The 23282-nt window shown below is 42.1% G+C and overlaps 1 protein-coding gene across 2 annotated transcripts; it reads left to right on the forward strand.

The window, feature by feature from the left end:
- Window positions 1-1107: 1107 nt before the first annotated feature.
- aclya (ATP citrate lyase a) lies at window positions 1108-22407 on the forward strand. 2 transcript variants are annotated; one of them, XM_035180076.2, is made up of 28 exons: window positions 1108-1263; window positions 4885-5060; window positions 6751-6873; window positions 8583-8645; window positions 8773-8963; window positions 11089-11168; window positions 12309-12439; window positions 13379-13497; window positions 14814-14950; window positions 15047-15108; window positions 15197-15314; window positions 15403-15557; window positions 16004-16097; window positions 16625-16766; window positions 16876-17044; window positions 17130-17234; window positions 17330-17526; window positions 17601-17682; window positions 17780-17890; window positions 17977-18104; window positions 18211-18304; window positions 18934-19088; window positions 19176-19326; window positions 19411-19554; window positions 19774-19887; window positions 19982-20064; window positions 20563-20639; window positions 20727-22407. In XM_035180076.2, exons 2-28 carry the CDS (start codon window positions 4902-4904, stop codon window positions 20819-20821), a joined length of 3279 nt encoding a protein of 1092 aa, XP_035035967.1. In that variant the 5' UTR covers window positions 1108-1263; window positions 4885-4901; the 3' UTR covers window positions 20822-22407. The 2 variants fall into 2 exon arrangements, with proteins under 2 accessions (XP_035035967.1, XP_035035966.1); XM_035180075.2 differs by having other exon boundaries at window positions 1131-1263; window positions 4890-5060.
- The last annotated feature ends 875 nt before the right edge of the window (window positions 22408-23282 follow it).

Consider the following 23282-nt stretch of genomic DNA (forward strand, 5'->3'; position numbering starts at 1 on the left):
TTAAACTTTAATTCTTTAGGGAATTTCTATTTCCAACAATAAAATAATAACAGTCAAGTGCTTTCATTCTGCACTGAACTCTCAGAGCCAAAAATAGGCCAAGATCAGGTGAGGGAACCATGGACCCTACATGTCACATAGTCCACCTCACCGCACTGGTGAGTGTGCAAGATCAACTCATTCTACCATTGGCTGCCGAGGAGATAAAGAATAACGTCAGCCAATCAGCATCGGCGGGTAAATGCCCTGTTGTCTCCCTCAGTGGTGTGTGTGAGGGAGCTGGTGAAGAAACCTGTGGTGCCTTCAGGCGCTTCCAGGAAACGTTTTTTTTTTCCGATTTGGACCACTTCTCTGACATGGAATTGTTGGGAAATTAAAGTGATTTCAATCGGGGGTGGGGGAAAAGAATAAAATTCTGACATATTCTGTTTCAGTATTCACATTATGTAATTATGTCAAATAGCAACACCACAACAAAAGCAAAAAATCAAATTCAATCTTCAAATGTCCTACCTAGACAGCGTATGCACGTGGGCCCCAAGAAGGCATTGCCAAAATGAAAGTGAGCCTGAAGTGGTCCACTTGTAAAATAGCAAATGTGGCCAAAATATCCCAAAAGAAATGTGAGCCCTTTATGTTTTGCCAAAGAGGTGGTGCTCTTGGCAAAGTGTTATCCGGATGTGGACCTAAAGTGGCCCATGTGGTAAATGGTGAATATGGTCCCACATTGGGCCCTTTGGCTGATATGCAGTATTGCTATGGCTTACTCATTGCCCAGATATCTGGCAAACAGGAGCAGACCGCCCAAATGCCATCATCCCACGTGTGGGCATGTGGGCCGGATGACAGTGTGAGCCAAATCTGGGCCCAAACTATTTTGCTATGCGGGCATGATGCGAATAAATAAAAAATGATATCCACACATTGATAGTCTTCTAAAATCATTTGAATTTGATGTAAGTAATAAAAACCAAAAGACAAACAAATGGTTTGCTGCTCACAAGATGTATTATTTTCCAACAGTCCGTAAAGGCAGCAATACAGCATGGTGTGGAACGAGCCAATCGGAGGCCAGGAAACATCAGCCAACCTATCGTCAGATGGGCGATGGAGACAAAACTCCCAGGAAGCTGCAGCCTCCCGCAGCACCGGTCTCCTCCACAGTCAGGCGGCCACAGAGAAGCAGCTGCACCGCGGAGAGAAATCCCTCATCCGGCCTCAGAAACACATCTCTACCGCTGTCAGAAGAGAATCTAAAGCAAGGTAAACAAATCACTGCTTCTGAATGAAGTGTCTATTTTGTATTTGACTTCCTGTAACTCTGCCTTTCCTCTGACTCTGAACGATCAGGTGATACAAAACAAGTTGAGCAGCTCAGCCCACGTTGAACCTGAACTCTTGTTACCTCATAGTTACCAGGAGGTGTGAATACGAGTTGTCATTGAGTGGTGATTATCTCACACTGAGACAGGAGCACTGCTGTCTGACCAGTTTGTAAATGAATGAATGAAAAAGTACAGACTGAGTCCTGATCTGCAGACTGCAGCAGGTTTGGTTGTTTAAATAAATAAATCTAAATCTTTTTTTTATATAGTTAGTTGAAGAAAGTGAACATGAAGCTACAAATGTAATCTTTTTGTTTTTCCAGAGATGGACCGATAATTTTTCATTTGACGATATCTGGACTTTGCGTGATGGCAGAGTATCGATCTGATACCTGTGCATTAAAATAAAAATATTCATAACTGATGTATCGTATTCAAAGGGCTGGGAATCATAGGGTAACTCGCGATACATGGCTCGCGACTGCATGATGCAGCGATTTTGCGATAATCGACATATTGTTAGACCCTCATATAACGATACATCACGATATCTAACTGAAGAAGAACACTTAATGCCCCTAAAGAGGTAAAGTACAGACTCTGTGCATTTAATCACTGCAATTTGGTGTCGGTTTGGTTTCACAGACACAAACATCATTCCAATGTAAAATAACCATAAACTGGTAAAAGTCCAAACTGTATGTATGTATGTATGTATGTATGTATGTATGTATGTATGTATGTATGTTTATAAAAATCTAAGTAGACATGGTTATTTGGTGGCAGCATATCCATAATCGCATCTCATGAGTCGGGACAAACGATACATTGCCGTGTCTATATTTTGTCCCACTCCTAGTATTTCGACACCTATGTGCTACTTACCCTGTATGGACGTGATGATTGCTGTCATTGTCAGATTAAACCCTTTGAAAAATAACTGTGTACAAAGGCTGAACGCCATAGAACTATTATCCAATTTGACAGTCATAACCGAAAGGAACAAAAACAAATGCATTTCGGGATACACAACATCTACTTTCTTTTAAATAGCTGTTAGAGTGCAGACCTTTCAAGTTATAAACAACACAGTAATAGTATGAAACAGTGCAGCAGCAACTTCACGACTAAATAAATCTAGGAATAAATAACAATTCATAAAAAAAAAATTAAAAAAATGTTTATAACTGTGTCATGGATCTTTAAATGCTTAACGAGATGCCGGGGCCAGACCTAGTATTTTCTGCAGTATCTGAGGTATTTTTCCGATGATGTATTGGAACATCCATAATCTCGCCGTCATCTCCTGTTGTATGTGTTTTTTTTTTTAATGTGACTGTGCATCATCTGAACTGGTGTGTTTATCGCTGTTTGTGGATATTTAACACCTGACAGCTAAGATTGTGCGGAGCAAGTGTTTGATACATGGACCGAGGATGGGCTCTGGATGAACCACGTAGGCCTGGTCTGGAACTAGCGCCGTGATGACTCAGGGACAACGATGATCAATAGTGAGAAAGGTCCATGACAGTCCCATTAATCCATTTAAGCAGTGGCTGCCAGGGGTGCAGCGTAGAGAAGAGGGAGGGGATTACAGTTTGAGGCGACATCAGGGCTCTCAGCCTAATGAAAGGAACAGTCAGAGCAGGTGCTTCATCCCTGCAAGGTTACACAGTGCTCCGTGGTTGTCAGGCTTTGAGAGGTGGTAATTAGGGAAGGCCTTGGTGTATAAAAGCCTTAATGGGCCATGTTTCTCTACTGGTCTCCATTTGATTAGAGATGGTAACATAGGGACGACATGTTTGAGAAGTATTAACCAACATACTGTTTGGGCATCCTGTCCTCCAGTCTCTCCGTTTATTCTATGTGCTTGTTCGAGTGTGTGCAACAGTGAGTGCTGCATTAAATCGTTCATATTTTCAGCTATAAAATGTCTTGAGAAATGCCCAGATGTGCTTTAATTGCTTTATTATCCCAAAAACCTTTATTTATTTAGCACGTTAAAAAACAGGGGTTGAGCCAAAGTGTTTACCAATCATGGCAAAGGAAGGCAACTTGAGCACGTATAAAAGATGAGATAATGTTAGAAATAACATTTGTAGATAACAAAAACACAGTAAAAGGCAACGACAGACAAAGTAAAAATAATGATGGACATTAACAGAATCATTAGACAGACTCAAGATGAAGTTAAAGAAAGATTAAAAAGGTCGCACTTTAAATAAGATTGAAAATGGCGAGACCTGATGTGACGGCACACACACCAGTGACAGGTCTGTGATCTGGACACCGGCTCCACCATATTTTTGCAAGTGCTTGTTTAACCTCGTCAGTTCTTTTTCTGATCTTGGTTTCGCCATTGAACAGAAACGATTCCATGTTGTTCCATGTGTGTCGTCTGTACAGAAAAAGAGAGAAGAAGTAAGAAAATAGCCTGTAAGAAAAAGCCTGTAAGAAAAAGTATGACGTTATTGCTGGGAGATGAGTGATTATCCCAAATGATGCTGTGAAAACTCCTGTGTGTCCTGTGTGGATCCGTGTGTGTCGAACATGACATCACTGTGTAAATCCAAAGGATAAAGGTCATAACTCCGCCCTGTAGCAGTAAAATATACAGATGCCATTACAGGTTATTGAGTTTATTGCTTTCTCTCACGTTCTGCCACTCAAATAAAAGAAATCCATGCACCAAAAAAAAAACAATTTCCTTATCACTTGATGTGTCTAGATCCAGTCTATGGCCTGGGCTGATTTCCAGCTCTGATGATAACGATAGCGGGTTACGTCAGTTAAAGCTGAGGCTGAAGTCCAGCTGTGCACAGACTGTGATGCAGCTCCAGCAAGAGTGTGATTGTTTCAGGGTGCAACAAGTGCCCAATACCACATAAAAAAATAAAAAAAACCTGAGGCCAGTTATGTTGGATTTAGCTTCACGGGCTTTCTTGTCTGTCACTGCAGATGTGACAGAAGCCTGAATATGCAGTTTGTATGTAATCTGGTTTTCTAGCTTCTATCTCTCTCAATTCTGTGCAGTAACATTTCATTATGTTAACGTTTCTTTTCTTCAGTTTGTTTTTGTATATCTCATGGGAATACAAATTGCAGAGCTGTCTCTCAAACACGTAGTTACCCGACCATTTCTTGACATTTCTGACAGAAGTCATGTTTTTGCCCCTGTCTGTGTTTTGGATTGTTTGTTTATCAGCAGGATTGCGCACAAACTACTGAATGGATTTCCACACACACTTATTGGAAGGATGGGGAATGGGCCAAGAAGGAGCCTATAAAATGTTGGCGTGCATTCCAGAGACATTTTTCAGCTTTGTTATCATTGAGAGAGAGAGAGAGTGTGTCTTCTGGGCACTTTCATCAATTTCCCAGGGAATAATTAACGGATCTTGGTGAAAAAATCTGATATATTTAGGGGAGTGATGTCTATGAATGTGTGAAATGAATGCCTGTCGTTTTAAACTGTTGTGCTTATGGCCCATCCATCCATACACATCTCTACATTAATCCATCTCATCTCTCTGTCTGCCTCTCTTTCCTCTCGGACCAGTCTAGACGAATTTAGTCATGTCAGCCAAAGCCATCTCCGAGCAGACAGGGAAAGAGTTCCTGTACAAGCACATCTGCACATCGGCGACTGTCCAGAACAGATTCCGCTACGCCCAAGTGACGCCCGAGACCGACTTTGACCAACTGGCGAAAGACCACCCATGGCTGCTCACAGAGGTAAGAGCATAGAATCAGTCGTGATGGTGGAAAAGTGTGTTCACGACTAAATAAAATGTTCTTTACCTGCACGGACAGTTAGTGTATTAGTGTTAGTGTTAGTGTTAGTGTAATGCCATTAAAGCACAGTCTCCTTGTGGATAATGATCTCCTCTCATAGAGACATTTACTTAGGCTGGCGGCGGAGCGGTCTCTCGATGCTTGTTAGCTGACGTCACAGACGGGAATGTCATCCAGCAGCAATAACTTGCAAAAGAACTAAAGAGGAAAATGTGGAGAAATTCTCACTTTAGAAATTCACTCATGGAAATCAGCAGAGGTGGGGATTTTAATGCAAATACTAGAGGCATAGGGTGGTGTCCTGCTTCTTGGTCTCTACCTTGTGCTGCTCTTGCTGGTCTTCATAGCGAAGTTGTAGCAGATAGGCGGGGTTGTAATAGAAGCTAATTGAATCACTCTGTGACTCATCTTTCAAGGTACAATGTTATTTCCCCCTCCGTCTCTAGATTGCGGCTGAAGGTTGTTTTTTATATCTGGAAGGTCCGGGAGGATGCGGCGGGCAGATACACAGAGATATGTGCTCCCATTGAATTGATTGGGAAATTGCATTAACTTTCACCCTCGGCCCTCTGTTCCATCGCTCACTGGCGAGCACCCAGATACTAATGGCTCCGCTGTCATAAGTCATTCTGTTTATCTGGCTTGCAAGTGAGAGGATGCAGGGCTTCGCTGGTGGTGGTTGGATGAGTAAATTTAGCATTCGTGTCAGATGGAGGAATGACGTGTGTGAGAGATTCCTTCGTAAATAATGCGCAGCTCAGCTTTCAGGTGATGGATATTATTTGGCAGCCTGGGATTTTTATGATGAGACCAGATATTTGAGTGATAACATGACTAAATGGGCAAATATCTGTAGTTCCATGCAGTGAATCAAGATGACAAGAATGAACAAGCATCGACACGCAAGCTTTATGTTTCAGTGCAATTTTTCAAGTGCAGTTAATGGCACACATGAATAATTCCTGATCAGTGACTGACTTTGAAACATTTGCCTTAATCTAAAATCCATTAATTCATGTTTATTCAATCGAGGGCTGCAACTGATGCCTTTTAAATTAACGTTTAATCTGCCAGTTATTTTCTAGATTAATTGCTGAGCAAAACCCTGAAATTAGCATAGATTGTTTTCAAAAAAGCATCTTTCCAGCTCTAGTTAAATCTAGAGGCAACTAACTAAGAGCAATGGATGGTCTATTTGAAATGTCTTCAGAATTATTCCTCGTCGTTAGTGAGAGGTCTGTTAAGCAACCGACACAATCTTCAGACACACAACTTCTTCAAATCAGCTCAGATCATTGCTGCAACAAAACAAATGTTGTGCTTCTACATTGTAGACAAATTAGTGGGTAGATATAACCCCCCAAAAAACTAACTCAAACAGACGGTGACATTTTAATGAATTGAGTTTGAATGCCATGTGCTAAGCCATTATTATTGCTTTCATCAAATTAATATTCTGTCATGATGTAAATTTCGCAGAGAAGCTTCAGAAATCATCTGCTAAAGCCTGTCTATTTGATATATTTATTTCAATCAGTCAACAAATCCTTCTGACGCTTTTAGGCATAACTGGTGACATCTGTTTGTATTGTTGACATGCAGCATGTGTTTTTGTCTTTTTTTCCACCAGAGGTTGGTGGTGAAGCCGGACCAGCTGATCAAGAGACGAGGAAAGCTGGGCCTGGTCGGCGTCAACCTGGACCTGAATGGCGTCAGAGAGTGGCTGAAGTCCCGCCTAATGAGGGAGACAACCGTACGTCACCCACCTTCTCCCTCTCTGCTGTTTCTCAGCCTATTACCCCCACCGACCCCTCTATTCACGGGTGTGCACTTTGCTGAGCAGTCCTCCGATCAATATGATCCAGTCCTTTATTCAGACCCTCCTCCCGTTGCCCTCTCCTTCACCCTCCCTCTCACATTTTACATTGCTGCGTTTCTGTGTGTGTTTTGTTTTGCCCCATACCTAGATTGCTTAAGGGTTTAGTGTTAGTCTGCTGGTTGTAAATCAGTCCAGTCAGCTGAAGCAAGTGCTGCAAGTGAATAAACAGTCGCTCCGTCTCTCCAGTCAGCATGACCACCACACAAAAGATTCATCACTGAGCCACAGAGACGCCGCCTCGCCTCATAAACCAAGACATCAGTTCTGGAGAAACGAGGACGGTTCATAAAGTCTTGAAGAAGAGTAGTGTGTGTGTGTGTGTGTGTGTGTCTGTGTTGCACCACTGAGATTGCATGGATGTATCTCTTCGCAGATGAAACTGTCAGCAGTTGCTGGTGGCAGTAAATAAGAATAAATGAAGTCAGAGCTGTGTTGCAGACGGTGTCTCAGCTCAACTGGTCATGTTATCTTCGTTGTCCTCCAGAGAATAAAAGTCATTTAGTAGAGTTGAAGAATCTACACAGGTAAATTATCATTAAAATTGAAAGACAGTTTTACACATTGATATGCTCCACCTGATCAATTATAACCTTTTATCAACCAGCATAGTCAGTTCAAATCTTTGTCAAACATTTTGATATATATTATTAATACATTTCTATCTGTCTTCTTTGCGATGACAGCTAATTAGCAAATGTTAGTATGCTAACATGCTAAGCTAAGATGTTAAAAATGGTAAATGTTATACCTACTGAACATCAGAGATTGTTATACTTGAGCACAGTAGCACGGCGTTAGTATTTGGATTTAGCTCGAAGTGCAGCCTTACAGGGTTGCTAGCATGGCTCCTAAATCTGTTTCCCTAACCCTTAGGGCTGCATAAAAAAAAAATTCCTTCCGGCTCCTACGTGTACAAAATTGTCCGTGCCCTAAAACTGCTATAAAACAATATTGCTTCACTTCCTAATTTGTGTAATCATGTTACCACGTGGTTAAACTGAATCTCATGCACACAAATTGTATTCACGATTTTGTTTCTCTGAGAGGCAGTAACAGAGCTGTCTGTTCATTTATGCAAGTAGGTCTGAGAGTCCCCTGTGCCCTTTTCAATCAGATAGCCTTTCTATTGTTTCCATCCATCATCAACCTGCTTTCTATTTCCACTCTTCAAAATGGCAACTCCTTCTCGCCCCCTATTATAATTATGTTTCTGTTTTCCCCGGCTGGCCGCACTCAGCCAGTCCCTGGTTACTGTTTGCTTTTTGGCCTTTTAACAAAGGATCAGTGACAGCTTTGCCAAATGAGCTGTGCCTCTGTTAGTGAGACTTTGATTTATGCGTAACCCCATTTTCTTTTCTTTTCCATTCTAACGTGTACGTAATGTATTCGCTGGTGCCATGTGGTGGCCGTGTTTGGTAACAGTCCAGCAACAGAATTATGTCTGAAAATAAGGAATGAATTTGTAAATATGGAATCGTCCTCTATCTACTAACCCCAGAGCAGCTGTAGTGTCCTTATTGTCAATAGTGTTTTAAAATGCCCTTTTTCATTTTTAAAGAAATTATTTTGCTTATGATCCTCAGGTTGGAAAAGCCAAAGGAATTCTCAAGAACTTCCTCATCGAGCCATTTGTCGCCCACAAGCAGGTAAAGCATTCATTAAATGTGTCATATTTAATGGGTGATTCATTTGTCCAACTAATTAATACGAGTAGTTGTGATTAATGAAATGACATTTATTAATTGACAATCTTTGTAAATGTCCTTTGTTCAGGAGGAAGAGTTCTACGTGTGCATCTACGCCACCCGAGAGGGCGACTACGTGCTGTTTCACCATGAGGGAGGGGTGGACGTAGGAGACGTTGACGCCAAGGCAAGGAAGCTGCTAATTGGTGTGGATGAAAAGATCAGCGAAGACTCTGTGATGAAGGGGCTGCTGACACACGTACCCAACGACAAGAGAAAGTAAGTTGGATACTGGAAGGAATTGAATGGGGACTTCTGTCAATTATGGAAACGAGTGAAATATAAGATTCTGTCTGAGATTCGTTTATTCTCCACTGGCAATTTTTGTTGCGTGCGTGATGTGGTGTTGTAGGGATAGTTCATATAAAAAGCCTAATACCAACCAATATATATTTGTCTTATACTCCCAAAATCATCCTTTTATTTTCAAATTAGATGAGAATACATGATTTGCTTCAAACTGATTTTCAAATGAAGAAATGTATCTTATTTTGAAGGAGTAACTGAGTAACAGTTAAACAATTTATGCTTTAAAAAAAAAAGGCAATTTCCAGCACAGATGTGGGTATAAATCTAAACTAAAAATATATTTGCTCGCAACCTATTGCTCAGCAATAATAACCTACTAAAAAAGGCAAAAAAAAAAGTCTGCATGATCCATTACGTTGTTAAACTCTTGACCAAAGATAGAAAACTAAGGCGTGACTCAACTGACGTAAGGGAGAGAGCACTTTGATATTGGCAGTAAACGTGGGGGGAGCAGTAAGAGATGGGTGGAGGGGTTTCCATTACACAAATGACAAATTCCCTCCTCTGCGTCGCCTTTCTTCGATCAGCCTCCACCCCCATCCCTTTTTTCCACTACAGCTGCTTTCAGAGCAGTACGATACAGTGGCCCCCCCCTCCGCCCCTCCAACCCCACTCCTATCAATCTCTCCGCTGGCGCTCCTGTGACGGCCGACTCTGGCCGGACTCGCTGTCTTGGCTGACATTGAAGAAGCCGCCCCAGGACTCGCTCTGCCAACCACCATCTCACCCCCTCACCTCACCCCCTTACACTCTGTCTCCTCATCCTCCCCTCAGACGGAAAACAAGAGCAGCACTCTGCCGTTTTTTTTCCCTGCTGTCCCGTCACAATCAGACAGGGGAAGCTGAGTCACTCTGGGTCTGGGTCACAGTTTTCTCCCAGGGGCCAGTCTGAGTCCTGACAACAGGCCGACGTGCTTACAAAAGGCTCCCGGCTGCCTCAATAATTGACAGAGGAGAGCAAAAATACTGCCGCCCTCCTCCACCTCTACCACCACCTCCCCCTCCTCTTGCAGTTACCCCCCCACCCCCCCAGACACTCCTCACGGCTCTGTTTTGACAGTTGAAGGAGGAAACAAATTAGATTTCCCCTCCTCTTACATCAGTGTCTCTGCAGCTAATTTACAGGTACACTGTTTCCTGTCCAGCCCAGCCTCAACAATCCCTCAATGATATTGCCTGTTATTTGACATGGTTTGAATTATGTGGAAAATATAATGGCCACAATATACAGCTGCCCGCTCAGCAGCACAGGGACATTCTATTGCATAAGCCATTTATAAAACCGCACATCTGACATGTTCTGTCACGTAATAGAAATCCTGTGACACTTCATGAACTAAATACTCATGACTTTAACTGTATTTAACTGTATATATATATATATATATATAATATTTAATACATATATATTTAAAATAGTGTGACATTTAAATACCTATGACTTGAACTTTGTTTTTAGTTTAAATATAAGTTAAACATATACAGCATGAATTTCAAATGTTGAAATATATATCAATTTAAAAAAAATTATAATTAATTCCAAACCAAACATTAAAAACGGTGCATATATCAAAAAGAGTGTTGTAAACGTTTAGTAAGTCTGAAGATAATTAAATGGGTTATTGTTAATTCAGTTTTCTTTTTCTACGCTCTTAAAGTTTGACTTTTTCTACATAGATACACGACTTAGGGCTGAAACTATTTTCATTTAAATAATCTTCAATAATTTAACCCAAATTAATCAATGTTTTTTTTTTTAAATTACAATCATATGAAAAGAGAAAGATGCAGAAGATACTCATATTTAAGACGGTTGTACAAGTTCATGCTTCTGTTTTGTTTGAGAAGTTACTCATTTGACGATTATCAATGTTTAAGTTTCTTTTTCTGTTGATTGACTCATTTTTGTTGCGCAAATGTGATTATAACATTTGATAATTCAATACAAGAAACCAGACATCCTCAAAAAACACTAATGCTGCAGCAGAAGATCCTAAAAATCACGTTTCATGCGCTGAATGTCGTCTCCCTGCAGGGTTCTGGCCAGTTTCATCGTTGGACTCTTCAACCTGTATGAAGACCTGTTCTTCACGTACCTGGAGATCAACCCATTGGGTAAGTGCTTCTTATCTTTACTAAAAATCCCCAGTAACATGACAAGCTATGTCTTCAGAAGCAATTGGGATTTATTCCAACACAGATTCATAAATGTCTCATCCGATTATGGAATTGGAAAGGGATCATAATAAGAAAACATCAATGCACTATAAAAAACCGTCATCTTGATGTTGATTCTGCAACATTTGAACACTGAGGGAGGAAATGAGTGAATAATTCATGCACTTGCTGTTTGATGAAGGCAGCGTATGTTTATAATGGAGTAATTGGGCACCAGTACATGCCCCCTGGCAGCTGGTGCTGAGGATGTGTTTGGGGACGCTGAGACTAGCTCGCCATGCTTTGATGTCGCACCACCTCCGCCCCAACTCCACTTCCTTTCCACCTCCTGCACAGACAGCAGGAAGGTTGTGGGTCACTTGTGCCAGATCACAGTCCTCTCCAGTTTTGCCTTGTCCTATTTAAAGCTCAGACCCTGTGCTAACATCAGCTGCTTTTCAGACACGCGCTGAACTCTGGATATTCTCCTGAAATTATCCAGAGAGGCTGTATATGAGAATGCAAATGTCAGAGTCAGAGTTTTTCCTGCAAGCCCCCTGGTAAACACTCAGAGAAAGTCCAAGTGAGCCCATATGGGAAAACAACAGGATATTGCCTGGAGAATTCCCCACAAGCGAGGGGGGGCATTGACACTTGTAACAGACACAAAACTGAAAAAAAGAAAAGAAAACAACATAAATCAGGTTGAAAAAATGTGCCATACATCTAGAAGACACAGAAGAAGATGTCAACTTGGGGAGACCAAATTTAAGAGCTTTTGGCGATACGAGCCGACACCGGTGTTGATAAGCTACAAGCAAAAATGCAGAAGAATTTATACTTCATGTTCTGCCTCCTGCATGAACTACCCAGACGCCACTCCTCACCTGAACGCTCCAGAGATTTCCCGGTTGTAGTTAACTCATGTGACTTGGACAATCTCCTGCTGTATTCTTCATATGTGAAAGGCAAAGTCTGGATAATACCGGGACCCACTTATCCTGAGTTCGTGTCTGAAAAGTGAATCTCATTATGAGGGTGTTTTTTTATTTTTTACTTTGCGCAGCTATAGACGCTAACATGTCTTCTCCTCCTCAGTGGTCACAAAAGATGGTGTGTACGTGCTGGACATGGCGGCCAAGATTGATGCCACAGCCGACTACATCTGCAAGGCCAAGTGGGGCGATGTGGAGTTCCCTCCACCTTTCGGCAGGGAGGCCTATCCTGAGGTGAGGGACGACTGGAGACAAACCTCCAGCAGAGCATCAGATTTCAATCTGTCAGCGTCAAAGAGCTGGTGTGGGCGTCCACTGGGGAAAAAACACGCTCTGGTGTGGATGTAAAATGACCAATATTAGAAGTGACTTAACATTATTTTTATCATTTAGAATTTGATTCTTATGAGATATACAGTAAAAGAATGTGGATTTAATTATTTTACCGTTAAATAAAGGAGGTAAGCTATGACCCAGACTCTATGTAGGTTCACCTGAGATTATGCATGTTTCATTCTGTAAAGTGGATTTCATAAAAATTCCTGTCCACTCCTGCTCTGTAGCAGCCTGCACTGTCCTCGCTGCCACATGTTGACTTAATGAGGAAAGGCTGTATGAAAACACAGGTGCTGTTATGACTCCTAGTCGAGCGACGTGTGTTAGAGACCTGTACATATTAATGCCGCCTCTTATATATAGTTAGTGTTGAATAACCTGCATCACAATAACAGGTCAATAATGTGGATGCAAATAAAGAAGTGTGTAAAATGTTGTGTATACAGGAAACCCTTTTCTATTTCTGGCCGACGTGTAGGAGCTTGTTTGAGAGACGGTCTGTCTGTGTAGCAGACGGGCTGCTCTAATTGGTTCGCTGTGAGTCGAAAGTGGAGATGGGGAACTGCGAGTGTCTTTGATTGTGAGCTTTTTTTTACCATCAGCCACCAGCTGTGGCCCTGGCTGTCACAAACAGCCACTGATGTACAACACATCCTCCATCGCTGTTAATATCTATTCAGTATTTCCACTGTTTGGCTCTTTAACATTGGCACGAGCCCAGGCAATGAATTGAAGTAGTGCTCATGAAGGCCCTGCTCTGATTGACCTCCCAGCTCTTCAGATGTCATGTAACCCTTCTCTCTCCTCTTCACTGACCTTTTCTCTTGATTTTTGCAGGAGGCCTACATCGCCGACCTGGATGCTAAGAGCGGTGCCAGCCTCAAACTCACCCTGCTCAACCCCCGAGGCAGGATCTGGACCATGGTGGCAGGAGGAGGTGCCTCAGTGGTGTACAGGTACTCCTTTCCCATTTCCCCAGATTCTGTCCCCAGTGCATCATATTTATTGCCATGAATGTGCTAAAAGCTGAGGGACCCTTTCATTTGCCAATAGCACATTCATCTAGGTGTTAGGTTTCCATCACTGCCGATCAGATCCGATAAAACCCTGCGTATAGAGTTATTTGACCTGGGAGTGAATGCAGATTAATTGCAGACAAAAACCAGATGTAAGGCTTTTTGACCAGTGGGAAAGGGGCTTTACAGAGCCAGAGCAAGACCCAACTATGTTAATCCAACAGATGAGAGCTGCCAATCCGGGTACTTTGCCCGTTTTGAGGTTTTTGCACCTGCTGCAAATACAAATTCCGACGTGTTTGCTAGTTTAACAGCATAAAATAAGGAATCTGTATTTATTTTTAGGCCAAAGTCCTATGAATAGTTAGGCAAATATTAAAATGATGTTGTTGCGTGTTAACGATTGGTGTCGTTGCATAGACAAATGATAAGGGTTGCCGAGTGTCCCTTTAGTCAGCCTTCATCTAAATAATCAATCAATAATTGACTTTCAAGTTTATAACTGTCAACTTTAACATCATTAACTAACCTGTGATGAAGTGTTTGCCACAGACGTACACCTGAACACATGACCTAAAGCCACACATCTCTGTTTCCTTTTATTATTTTTTGATACACAAAATGTGACCCAGCATCTTTTAGACATAGTGCCATTAGTGTTTCCAGTTGGTCGCTACCACTTTCAGAGTGTTTGTTTTCACCCAAAAGGGGGCGTGGTCATTCTGGCAACACAAAAGTGGCGCATGCCTGCTGCTCCCATCTATCCTGAATAAATAAGACACCGGTAACCATGTATCAGTAATTTCAATGTTGTTTTTTTTGTTTCTTAAGTCGTCCCCTGACTTTATCCTCATTATATTGATTACACTACGCATAATTGGGTTTTGCATTAGGGGACGATACCATCAGTGCTGTTGTGAGACAGCTCAGACTCTGCCCGTTCAGCTGAAAGCTCAAATGGATTCTGAGATGCTGCTGGGAGTCTGGAGGGTTGAGCTCAGCCGTCTGTTGTGTGTGTAAAGCGTGACATGCAGACACATCAGCCATGACTAATTATTCCCTCTGTGCAATCCAAGTTGTTGTGTCAGTTTACAGTGCAGTTATAAATCAAAATAAATGGAAAGATTCCCTAAGTGCACTCTAAGTTTGATCTTTTTTCGGTTTATTGTTGGTGCTGCAAAGAATTACCCAGCCGAGCAGATAGAATAGCAGTTTTTGCTTATTCCTCTGTGTGACCAATGTAAACTTCTCTGCAGTGACACAATCTGTGACCTGGGTGGCGTCGACGAGCTGGCCAATTACGGAGAGTATTCAGGAGCACCCAGCGAACAGCAGACCTACGACTACGCCAAAACCATCCTGTCGCTGATGACCAGAGAGAAGCACCCTGATGGTGGGGAAACTGCTGTGTCCGATTTTATTCTGTATAATGGAAGTAGATGTTCTCTCCACCCTTATAATAACATCTCAATGTATTGATATTTTCCAGGAAAGGTTTTAATCATTGGAGGAAGCATTGCAAACTTCACAAATGTTGCAGCTACATTTAAGGTACAGTATGATTTTGTTGATTTTTGTTGCTTTATTTTACTGTGTCCACTGTCAAGTTAATTACAGTGTGTATACTTGACTTTGCCAGGGGATTGTTAGAGCCATGAGGGACTATCAGGTGCCTCTAAAGGAGCATGAGGTCACCATTTTTGTCCGTCGTGGAGGCCCCAACTACCAGGAAGGTCTCAGAGTGATGGGAGAAGTTGGTATGTTACGCACTAGAGTCTTCTAAATCTCAAGCCAGTGTGTCTTAAAGAGTTTTAAACCAAATTTTCTTCTGCCCCCTCTCCTCAGGCAAGACCACTGGAATCCCCATTCATGTCTTTGGCACAGAAACCCACATGACAGCCATTGTTGGCATGGCACTGGGCCACAGGCCAATCCCCAACCAGCCTCCTGTTGCGGCCCACACCGCCAACTTCCTGCTCAACTCCAGCGGCAGCACATCGGTATGGCACACACTGGCTCCGCGGACACACACTGGCCTTCGTGTTGTCCTGTAGGCTCACTGTGCAGGGATAGTGTGGAGCATTGTGGAGGCAGTGAGCAGAAGACTTGCATGTCTCTCTTTGAGTCATCACTGTCCTTTTACTGAACCAGATTATCAGAAGCCCAATGGCTCCTTTTGTGTAAGAGCATTGCAGTGCTTTAGTGGTGAGACACAGTTACACACTGCGACTGCCTCGAGGCATCCATTAAGAAAGTCCAATGCGTGGGCTTTCAGCAAGGAGTGCGTGCGCCCTCCCATGTGTGCACACCATTGGCTTCAAATGCAGAATTAGATGTATAGAAGACGAGGAGATGGAATATCGTACATGTATAATACAGATGATTGCACAGTATCACAAAATAAAAGTGATAGTCATTGTTTTTGTTCTTTTCTTTTCATGTCCAGACTCCAGCATCCAGCAGAACTGCATCTTTCTCAGACAACAGAAACGGGGTACAGAGCTCGCCGGCCAAGAAGGCCAAAAGCGGAACTCCTATTGGTTAGCACACACACACACACACACACACACACACACACACACACACACACACACACACACACACACACACACACACACACACACACACACACACACACAAACACACACATTACTGCATTAGGAAATATTTGCACAATACCCTGAGACTTTCTGACATGGGCAGTACAATTGGTAGAAGCCCTGTGATCATGCTTGGTTGAATTGAGGTATTATAGCTCCCTCTCTGGACAGTAGGAGGACACTGCAATCCATATTTAATAATTCTGAAATTGACAGTTTTTGACAGCAATCCCACACATACACATCTAATCTCATACATCTTCTAAAAGATAACACGTTTTCCTATTATGTTGTTGTAGTAATTCATAGAAGCAGTATAAAACCAGGTAGAAGCAGTATTATTTATTGTTATTTATTATTATTTATTATACTCGACCCATAAAGCGTCCTGAGCTTTGTGGTGATGACAATTCCTGTCTTCCTCTTGTCGTCAGTATCTGTCTGTAACAACTTTCCTTTCCCTGTAGTCAAGGCAGCGACCCTCTTCAGCAAACAAACCAAGTCCATAGTGTGGGGTATGCAGACCCGGGCAGTGCAAGGCATGCTGGACTTTGACTACGTCTGCTCCAGAAGTGAGCCGTCTGTCGCAGCTATGGTCTACCCGTTCACGTAAGCCTCTTCTGTCTGTTACCTTAACTGTAGTGCGCTGGCGATGTAATAGCTCCTGATTGTACCTTCACTCTGTGACTAATCACCTTCTACCTGGCTGTTCTTCCAGTGGAGACCACAAGCAGAAGTTCTATTGGGGCCATAAAGAGATCCTCATCCCTGTGTACAAGAACATGAGTGACGCCATGAAGAAGCACCCCGATGTGGACGTGCTCATCAGCTTTGCGTCTCTGCGTTCTGCCTTTGACAGCACCATGGAGACCCTGCAGTACCCACAGGTAAATACAATTCTTTACCATCTGGAAGCTAAAAAATATTCACACGGGCTTCAAACATTAACCATTTCTTTCCAATTACTTCCAGATTCAAACCATTGCCATCATCGCTGAGGGCATCCCCGAAGCCCATACCAGGAAGATCATCAAGGCAGCAGATGAGAAGGGCGTCACGATCATCGGACCAGCAACCGTAAGTCTCGCCTCAGTTTTCACAAAAGTGCTCAAGATTTCTCCTCTGTTTTCTCTCCTCTCAGCAAATCCCTGTTTATTTTCTTATTTTTTCAGGTTGGGGGAATCAAGCCTGGCTGTTTCAAAATCGGGAACACAGGGGGCATGCTGGATAACATCCTTGCCTCCAAACTCTATCGTCCAGGCAGCGTGGCCTATGTGTCCCGCTCGGGCGGCATGTCCAACGAACTCAACAACATCATCTCCCGTACCACTGATGGCGTTTTTGAAGGCGTGGCGATCGGCGGGGACAGGTACGTGACTTTTACCTCCAGCAGGTAGGATCCTGTGTATTTGAATCGGTGTGTAACTCTGGACTCCTCCGCAGATACCCAGGATCTGTGTTTACTGACCATGTGCTTCGCTACCAAGACACTCCTGGAGTAAAAATGATTGTTGTCCTGGGGGAGGTGAGGAAAGAATCTACAAACGCTGCTGGCCAACGCTTTAGACAGTTATTGATTTTTCATTTTTGCTACATCAAGTATCTGTTGCTTCCTTCCACAGATCGGAGGCACAGAGGAGTACAAGATCTGCCAGGCTATTAAACAGGGCAGGATCACAAAGCCAGTGGTCTGCTGGTGTATTGGCACCTGTGCCACCATGTTCACCTCAGAGGTGAGAGGACATAATGAGACATTTTAAGGAATATGTGTTGTTTAATGACATATCTGACCCATGCTGCACCTTTCGCTCCCCCACAGGTTCAGTTCGGCCATGCAGGAGCCTGCGCAAACCAGGCCTCTGAGACGGCAGTGGCTAAGAACAACGCTCTGAAAGAAGCTGGTGCCTTCGTCCCAAAGAGCTTTGATGAGCTGGGCGAGATAATCAAGTCCGTGCACAGTCATGTTGATTACTTGAGTTCATCGTGCTAAGATTATAATACCCCAGGACATAATTTTCAGATTGTTAAAAAAGAAATTCTTTCATCCATGCAGATCTGTTTATGACGACCTTGTTGCCAAAGGAGTTATCCAGCCAGCCGAAGAGATGCCTCCTCCCACTGTGCCAATGGATTACTCCTGGGCACGAGTGAGTATATCAAATAGTACATGTTTTTTAATAAGGTCTGTTTGTTTGTTGGCTTACTAGCTGACTTTTTTATTGTCAACATACTTGAAATGCAGAAACACTTGACCAAATCATATCTTACTATATTAAGAATTACGTTTTGTTAAGGGCCCAAGGAGGTGTCAAATTTGGAACAATTTGGACACATGTGATATGTTCAATATTAATAAACTTTGAATCAACCTGAGCTCTCTAGAAGCAGCGACTTGTCAATCATGACAACAGCTCATTCACGACAATAACAACTGATTCTCCAATTCAGGGTTCTGCGTCCTGAGTTGAGCTTCACTAAACTTTAAATAAACAGGTGAACAGCTCTGTATGCAGCAGAGGTTTGCAGGGCCTCTTGGTTCTGTGGACTGAGTCCAGCAGCAGGTCTTTACTCTCACCAGCTCAATTACTACAGGTCACTTTTACGGGTTCAGCAAGAAAAGCTGTAACCAGCATCACCCACCCGGCAGGTTTACAATGGCCACTGCACTAGTCGTTAAAATGCGAAACCTTTGACCAAATCATTTGCAACACAGCATAAACTATGACTGTATGAAGTGACGTTTTTCTTTTCCTCTTCGTGTCTTTTTGCCTTGCAGGAGCTCGGTCTGATCCGTAAGCCCGCCTCCTTCATGACCAGCATCTGTGACGAGAGAGGTCAGGAGCTCATCTACGCGGGCATGCCCATCACTGAGGTCTTCAAGTCAGAAATAGGCCTGGGAGGAACTCTGGGTCTGCTGTGGTTCCAGAGGAGGTCGGCCTCTTAACCTTGCTGTAAACAAACGCTTTAAAAATTCTTGAACCACAAAATCATGTGTTGTTTCCTTCCCTTTGTTTGCAGGTTGCCGAGGTACGCCTGCCAGTTCATTGAGATGTGCCTGATGGTGACTGCAGATCACGGCCCCGCTGTCTCTGGTGCCCACAACACTATTGTCTGCGCGCGAGCTGGCAAAGATCTCATCTCCAGCCTCACCTCCGGGCTCCTCACCATTGTAAGATCCTGCTCCCGGTGATGCATTTACTGCAAAAAATCAAAAGTGAATATACATTTATTTTATCCCTTGTTGTCCCTTCAGGGTGACCGCTTCGGAGGCGCCCTGGACGCTGCAGCAAAGCAGTTCAGCAAGGCTTTCGACAGCGGCATGCTGCCGATGGAGTTCGTAAACAAGATGAAAAAGGATGGAAAACTGATCATGGGCATTGGACACAGAGTCAAGTCGGTGAGTGTCACAGCTCCTAAGAATGTGCACATCCTTTGTGGACAGCAGCAGAATTATATATTAACTTTAGGAATTTCTCATAAATTCTCTATCAATCAAGAAGCTTTGAGGCCAGAACCAAGTAAAGCATGAGAACTAGAGAAATCAAGTAATTTAAGTGTTATTTAAAAATGTAGGTTTTATTTCCTAACAATCAAAAGGGATTGTGTGTCTCCTCAGATTAACAATCCAGACATGAGAGTCCAGATCTTGAAGGACTATGTGAAGCAGCACTTCCCCTCCACCCAGATGCTGGACTACGCTCTAGATGTAGAGAAGATCACCACATCCAAGGTAAGATGAATTATTTCATCATCTCGCTAGAATAATTATTTATACACCGTCTTTTAAATTACATGATGCTCTTTTGTCTGCTTTGTGGAATTAGAAACCCAACCTGATCTTGAATGTGGACGGCTTCATCGGTGTGGCCTTTGTGGACCTGCTCAGGACATGTGGTGGTTTCACAAGGTGAGCTAATATATATACTGATACACTGGACGGCCTACAAGTGTAAGGAGTATTTGTACAATTGCAGAATTAACGGTTTAGAAGGAATTCTCAGACTAATAGGAGTCGTTGGACGGAAATAATCAGTCGGTCATCGAACCATTTGATTCGGAATCACTTCACCAATATGGATAAAATAACTAGAGTTATGCAGTCGTCTTGTAAAGATATAATATGTAACAATTCTTCCATCACAATTTCTACAAACAACCAGACCTATTTATAATCTGTTGACTTGTCTACTTACATTATCCAAAATGTTTCCAACAATGTTTTAACCCAGAGGAAACCACCAATTTCATTCAATGTAACCGGATGTTTAATTTTTGTTTGTATTGATCACTTGTAATGGATCAGGATTATTCTGTTGGTATTTGATTGAGAGACCCCTAATGGCGGAAGTTACGTATTGTAAGTTTAAATTCACCCCTCTTCTTGTTGTCCTTTCTGCCTCCACAGAGATGAAGCTGATGAGTTTGTGGAAATTGGCGCCCTGAACGGCATCTTTGTCCTGGGACGCAGCATGGGATTCATTGGTGAGTCATTCCTCTGCACAGACCTACTATTCTGCAGATTTTTACTTTCTATTTGTCAAACAATGCTTCTGTCTTCTATCTCCTCAGGACACTACCTGGACCAGAAGAGGCTGAAGCAGGGTCTCTACCGCCACCCCTGGGACGACATCTCCTATGTGCTCCCTGAACACATGTCCATGTAACTGGAGGGACAAATCCAGCCCCCTGTCCGCGGTGTCCCCTAACCCCATCTTATTAATCCTTCTACCCATACTGTGATCCATCATCAGTGGCGTAACATAGGGAACACTTTCCTATTAATGTAGTTGTATAAAAACAAGTACTGAAAATAAGAATTTTATGTTTTTAGATTTGTAAACCAGTTTGTGCTGCAGTTCTGTGAACAACCGTAAAAAGCCGCTGAACTGTGAAGCTCCAGTGAAACAGAGTCGGGGTCTCTAACTTTGTGTTTGGGAGAATTGATGATGAATCAGGTCAGAGAGTTACAGTGGATTATTTAAGTGTTGACCACCACCACCACTTGCTCTCATGGCTACAACACTAAAGTACTGATGTTTTACCCCCCGAATATTATATTGTTGTATTAACCCAGCATGTGTGTCTCTATCTCTGTGCAGCTCTATTGATTGTGCCATTTAAAAACCACGAGCTCGCTAAAGAGGATGAACATGTAGTGCAATAATGCCTTTTAAATATGAGAACACACTGTAGATCAGAGCTTTATTTATATATAGATTTATCCATATCTAACAGGTACAGGAATGTTTCAGTTTTGATTATCTTTTTTAATGAGCAGTCTGCTTATTGTGGCGAACGGGACAATTTTAGGAGTCTGGCAGCTGCTGCCCCCAGGAAATATAGTCTGTATCTCAGCTGGTGCGAAATGTTGGAGTATTTTCTACAAGGTCTTAATGGAAGTCAAGAGGTGTTAATCATAAGAGCGAAAAAATAAATATGTAATTTATTTGTTTTTAATTTTCACAGCGAGTTTAATAGTTAGGGCATCTTGCAAGATCCCACAATCTGGTAATGATCCCTTTATTCAGGTTATTTTTGTTTTTTATTTTTTAGATTTGCTCTGTGTTAATAATGTACTTGTTTCATTACAAAGTTAATGTCAATATTATATATTTGTGCCAGCACTATTCGACAGCAGTTAATTCTAGTTAAATACCAATATATATTTTATATTTTCACGATTCATTCAGTAGATGTTCTTTCAATTAATTCAATTAATCCATCCTGTTGTTTAGTTTTTGTGATAGAGAAAGATTTTAAGGTCATTTCATGCCCAGTCTTAAGTATTGCCCAATTTATTATCTTGACTTGAAACCAGTTAATATGACACAGACAGACGGTACAAGTGTCCATTTACGAGAATTTGTCTCACTTTCCACATCACTGTCTGTTTCCAGTTTCTTTTTACAATCTGCTAATAATCATCAGACTAAACGTGCAGGACAGAACTCTCTCCTGCAGTCACCTTTGAAATGAAAGAATATTCTACATTTCCGCCGTGTTTTCTAAAGCTCAAAAGAAAATATGTGGCAGCCATCACCAGTGTCATCTTTTATGTGAATGTTACAAAATTGTAGAAAGGTTCTGCGGACAACCAGGAACCTCAGCTGTGTTGTCAGTGTTTTTTAGTTTCCAACTGTTTCATTGTGAACTCGGTGTGCCTCGGTACTTATCTGTCGTATGTTGACAACTGTGTAATTGAGTAAAATAAAATGTAACTGATGTAATGTAATAAAACAGTATAATTTCATTCTCGTGTTGTGTCTGTACAGTGTTGTCTTTTGTTAACCTTTAACCTTTCTTTTTTTTTATAGATGCAATTTGGAACAGTACATTTGAAAACTGAATTAGAGTGCATGAGCAAATCGGAATGATTTTATTACATTTTTTTGCACGTTAGTTTGAAATCTGTATACTGAATCATGGGTGTAACTAATACCGTGATAGTTAAAGGTGTGTGCATGACAAGAATAAGCTATTGTGCATTTTGTCTAGGCGACACATTTTCAGGGGAAAAATTAAACTTCAATAGCTGACTTTTCACCATGCTATGGTACAAATCTGGTGGTTGTGTGCATCTGAGTGATTAAAATAATAACATCTTAAAATAATTAATAACATAATAATATTAAGATATTTATTTTGTGTGGACAAGATAGTAACTTGTGCGCCCAAGATAAAAAAATAAACAATCTTTTGGGATCTCAGGGGCTCCGTACATAAGTGTGTAGCATGTGTACTCCATTATTCTTTTTTTATTTCATTTTAACACAAAATAAACCAAGGTCATGATGTTTCAGATCAATTAAATCAATTATATTTATATTTATTTTTTGTAAGAATTTGAAAGAGGTCGATTTAACCCAAGCACCATTTAAGGTTTAATGTTTTTTTACTCAGGATCACAAGGATTTAAAATACCCCCCACTGTAAATAAACACAGCCTACATATATCTAAGTGTACGGGCTGTGCAGGGCCTGCAGGCCTGACCTCTGGGCCTCCTCACCAGCTCCTCACCCACCACATGAAGCCGTGAGTTCCTCTCATGAGCAAAGAGCAGCTCTGCATCTGCAGACGTCAACATCTCCTCTCAGCCACTGCGCATGTCACTTAATCTGTCTGTT

This window comes from Hippoglossus stenolepis, chromosome 16 (assembly GCF_022539355.2).
Source record: "Hippoglossus stenolepis isolate QCI-W04-F060 chromosome 16, HSTE1.2, whole genome shotgun sequence".
In the NCBI taxonomy this organism is placed as follows: domain Eukaryota; kingdom Metazoa; phylum Chordata; class Actinopteri; order Pleuronectiformes; family Pleuronectidae; genus Hippoglossus; species Hippoglossus stenolepis.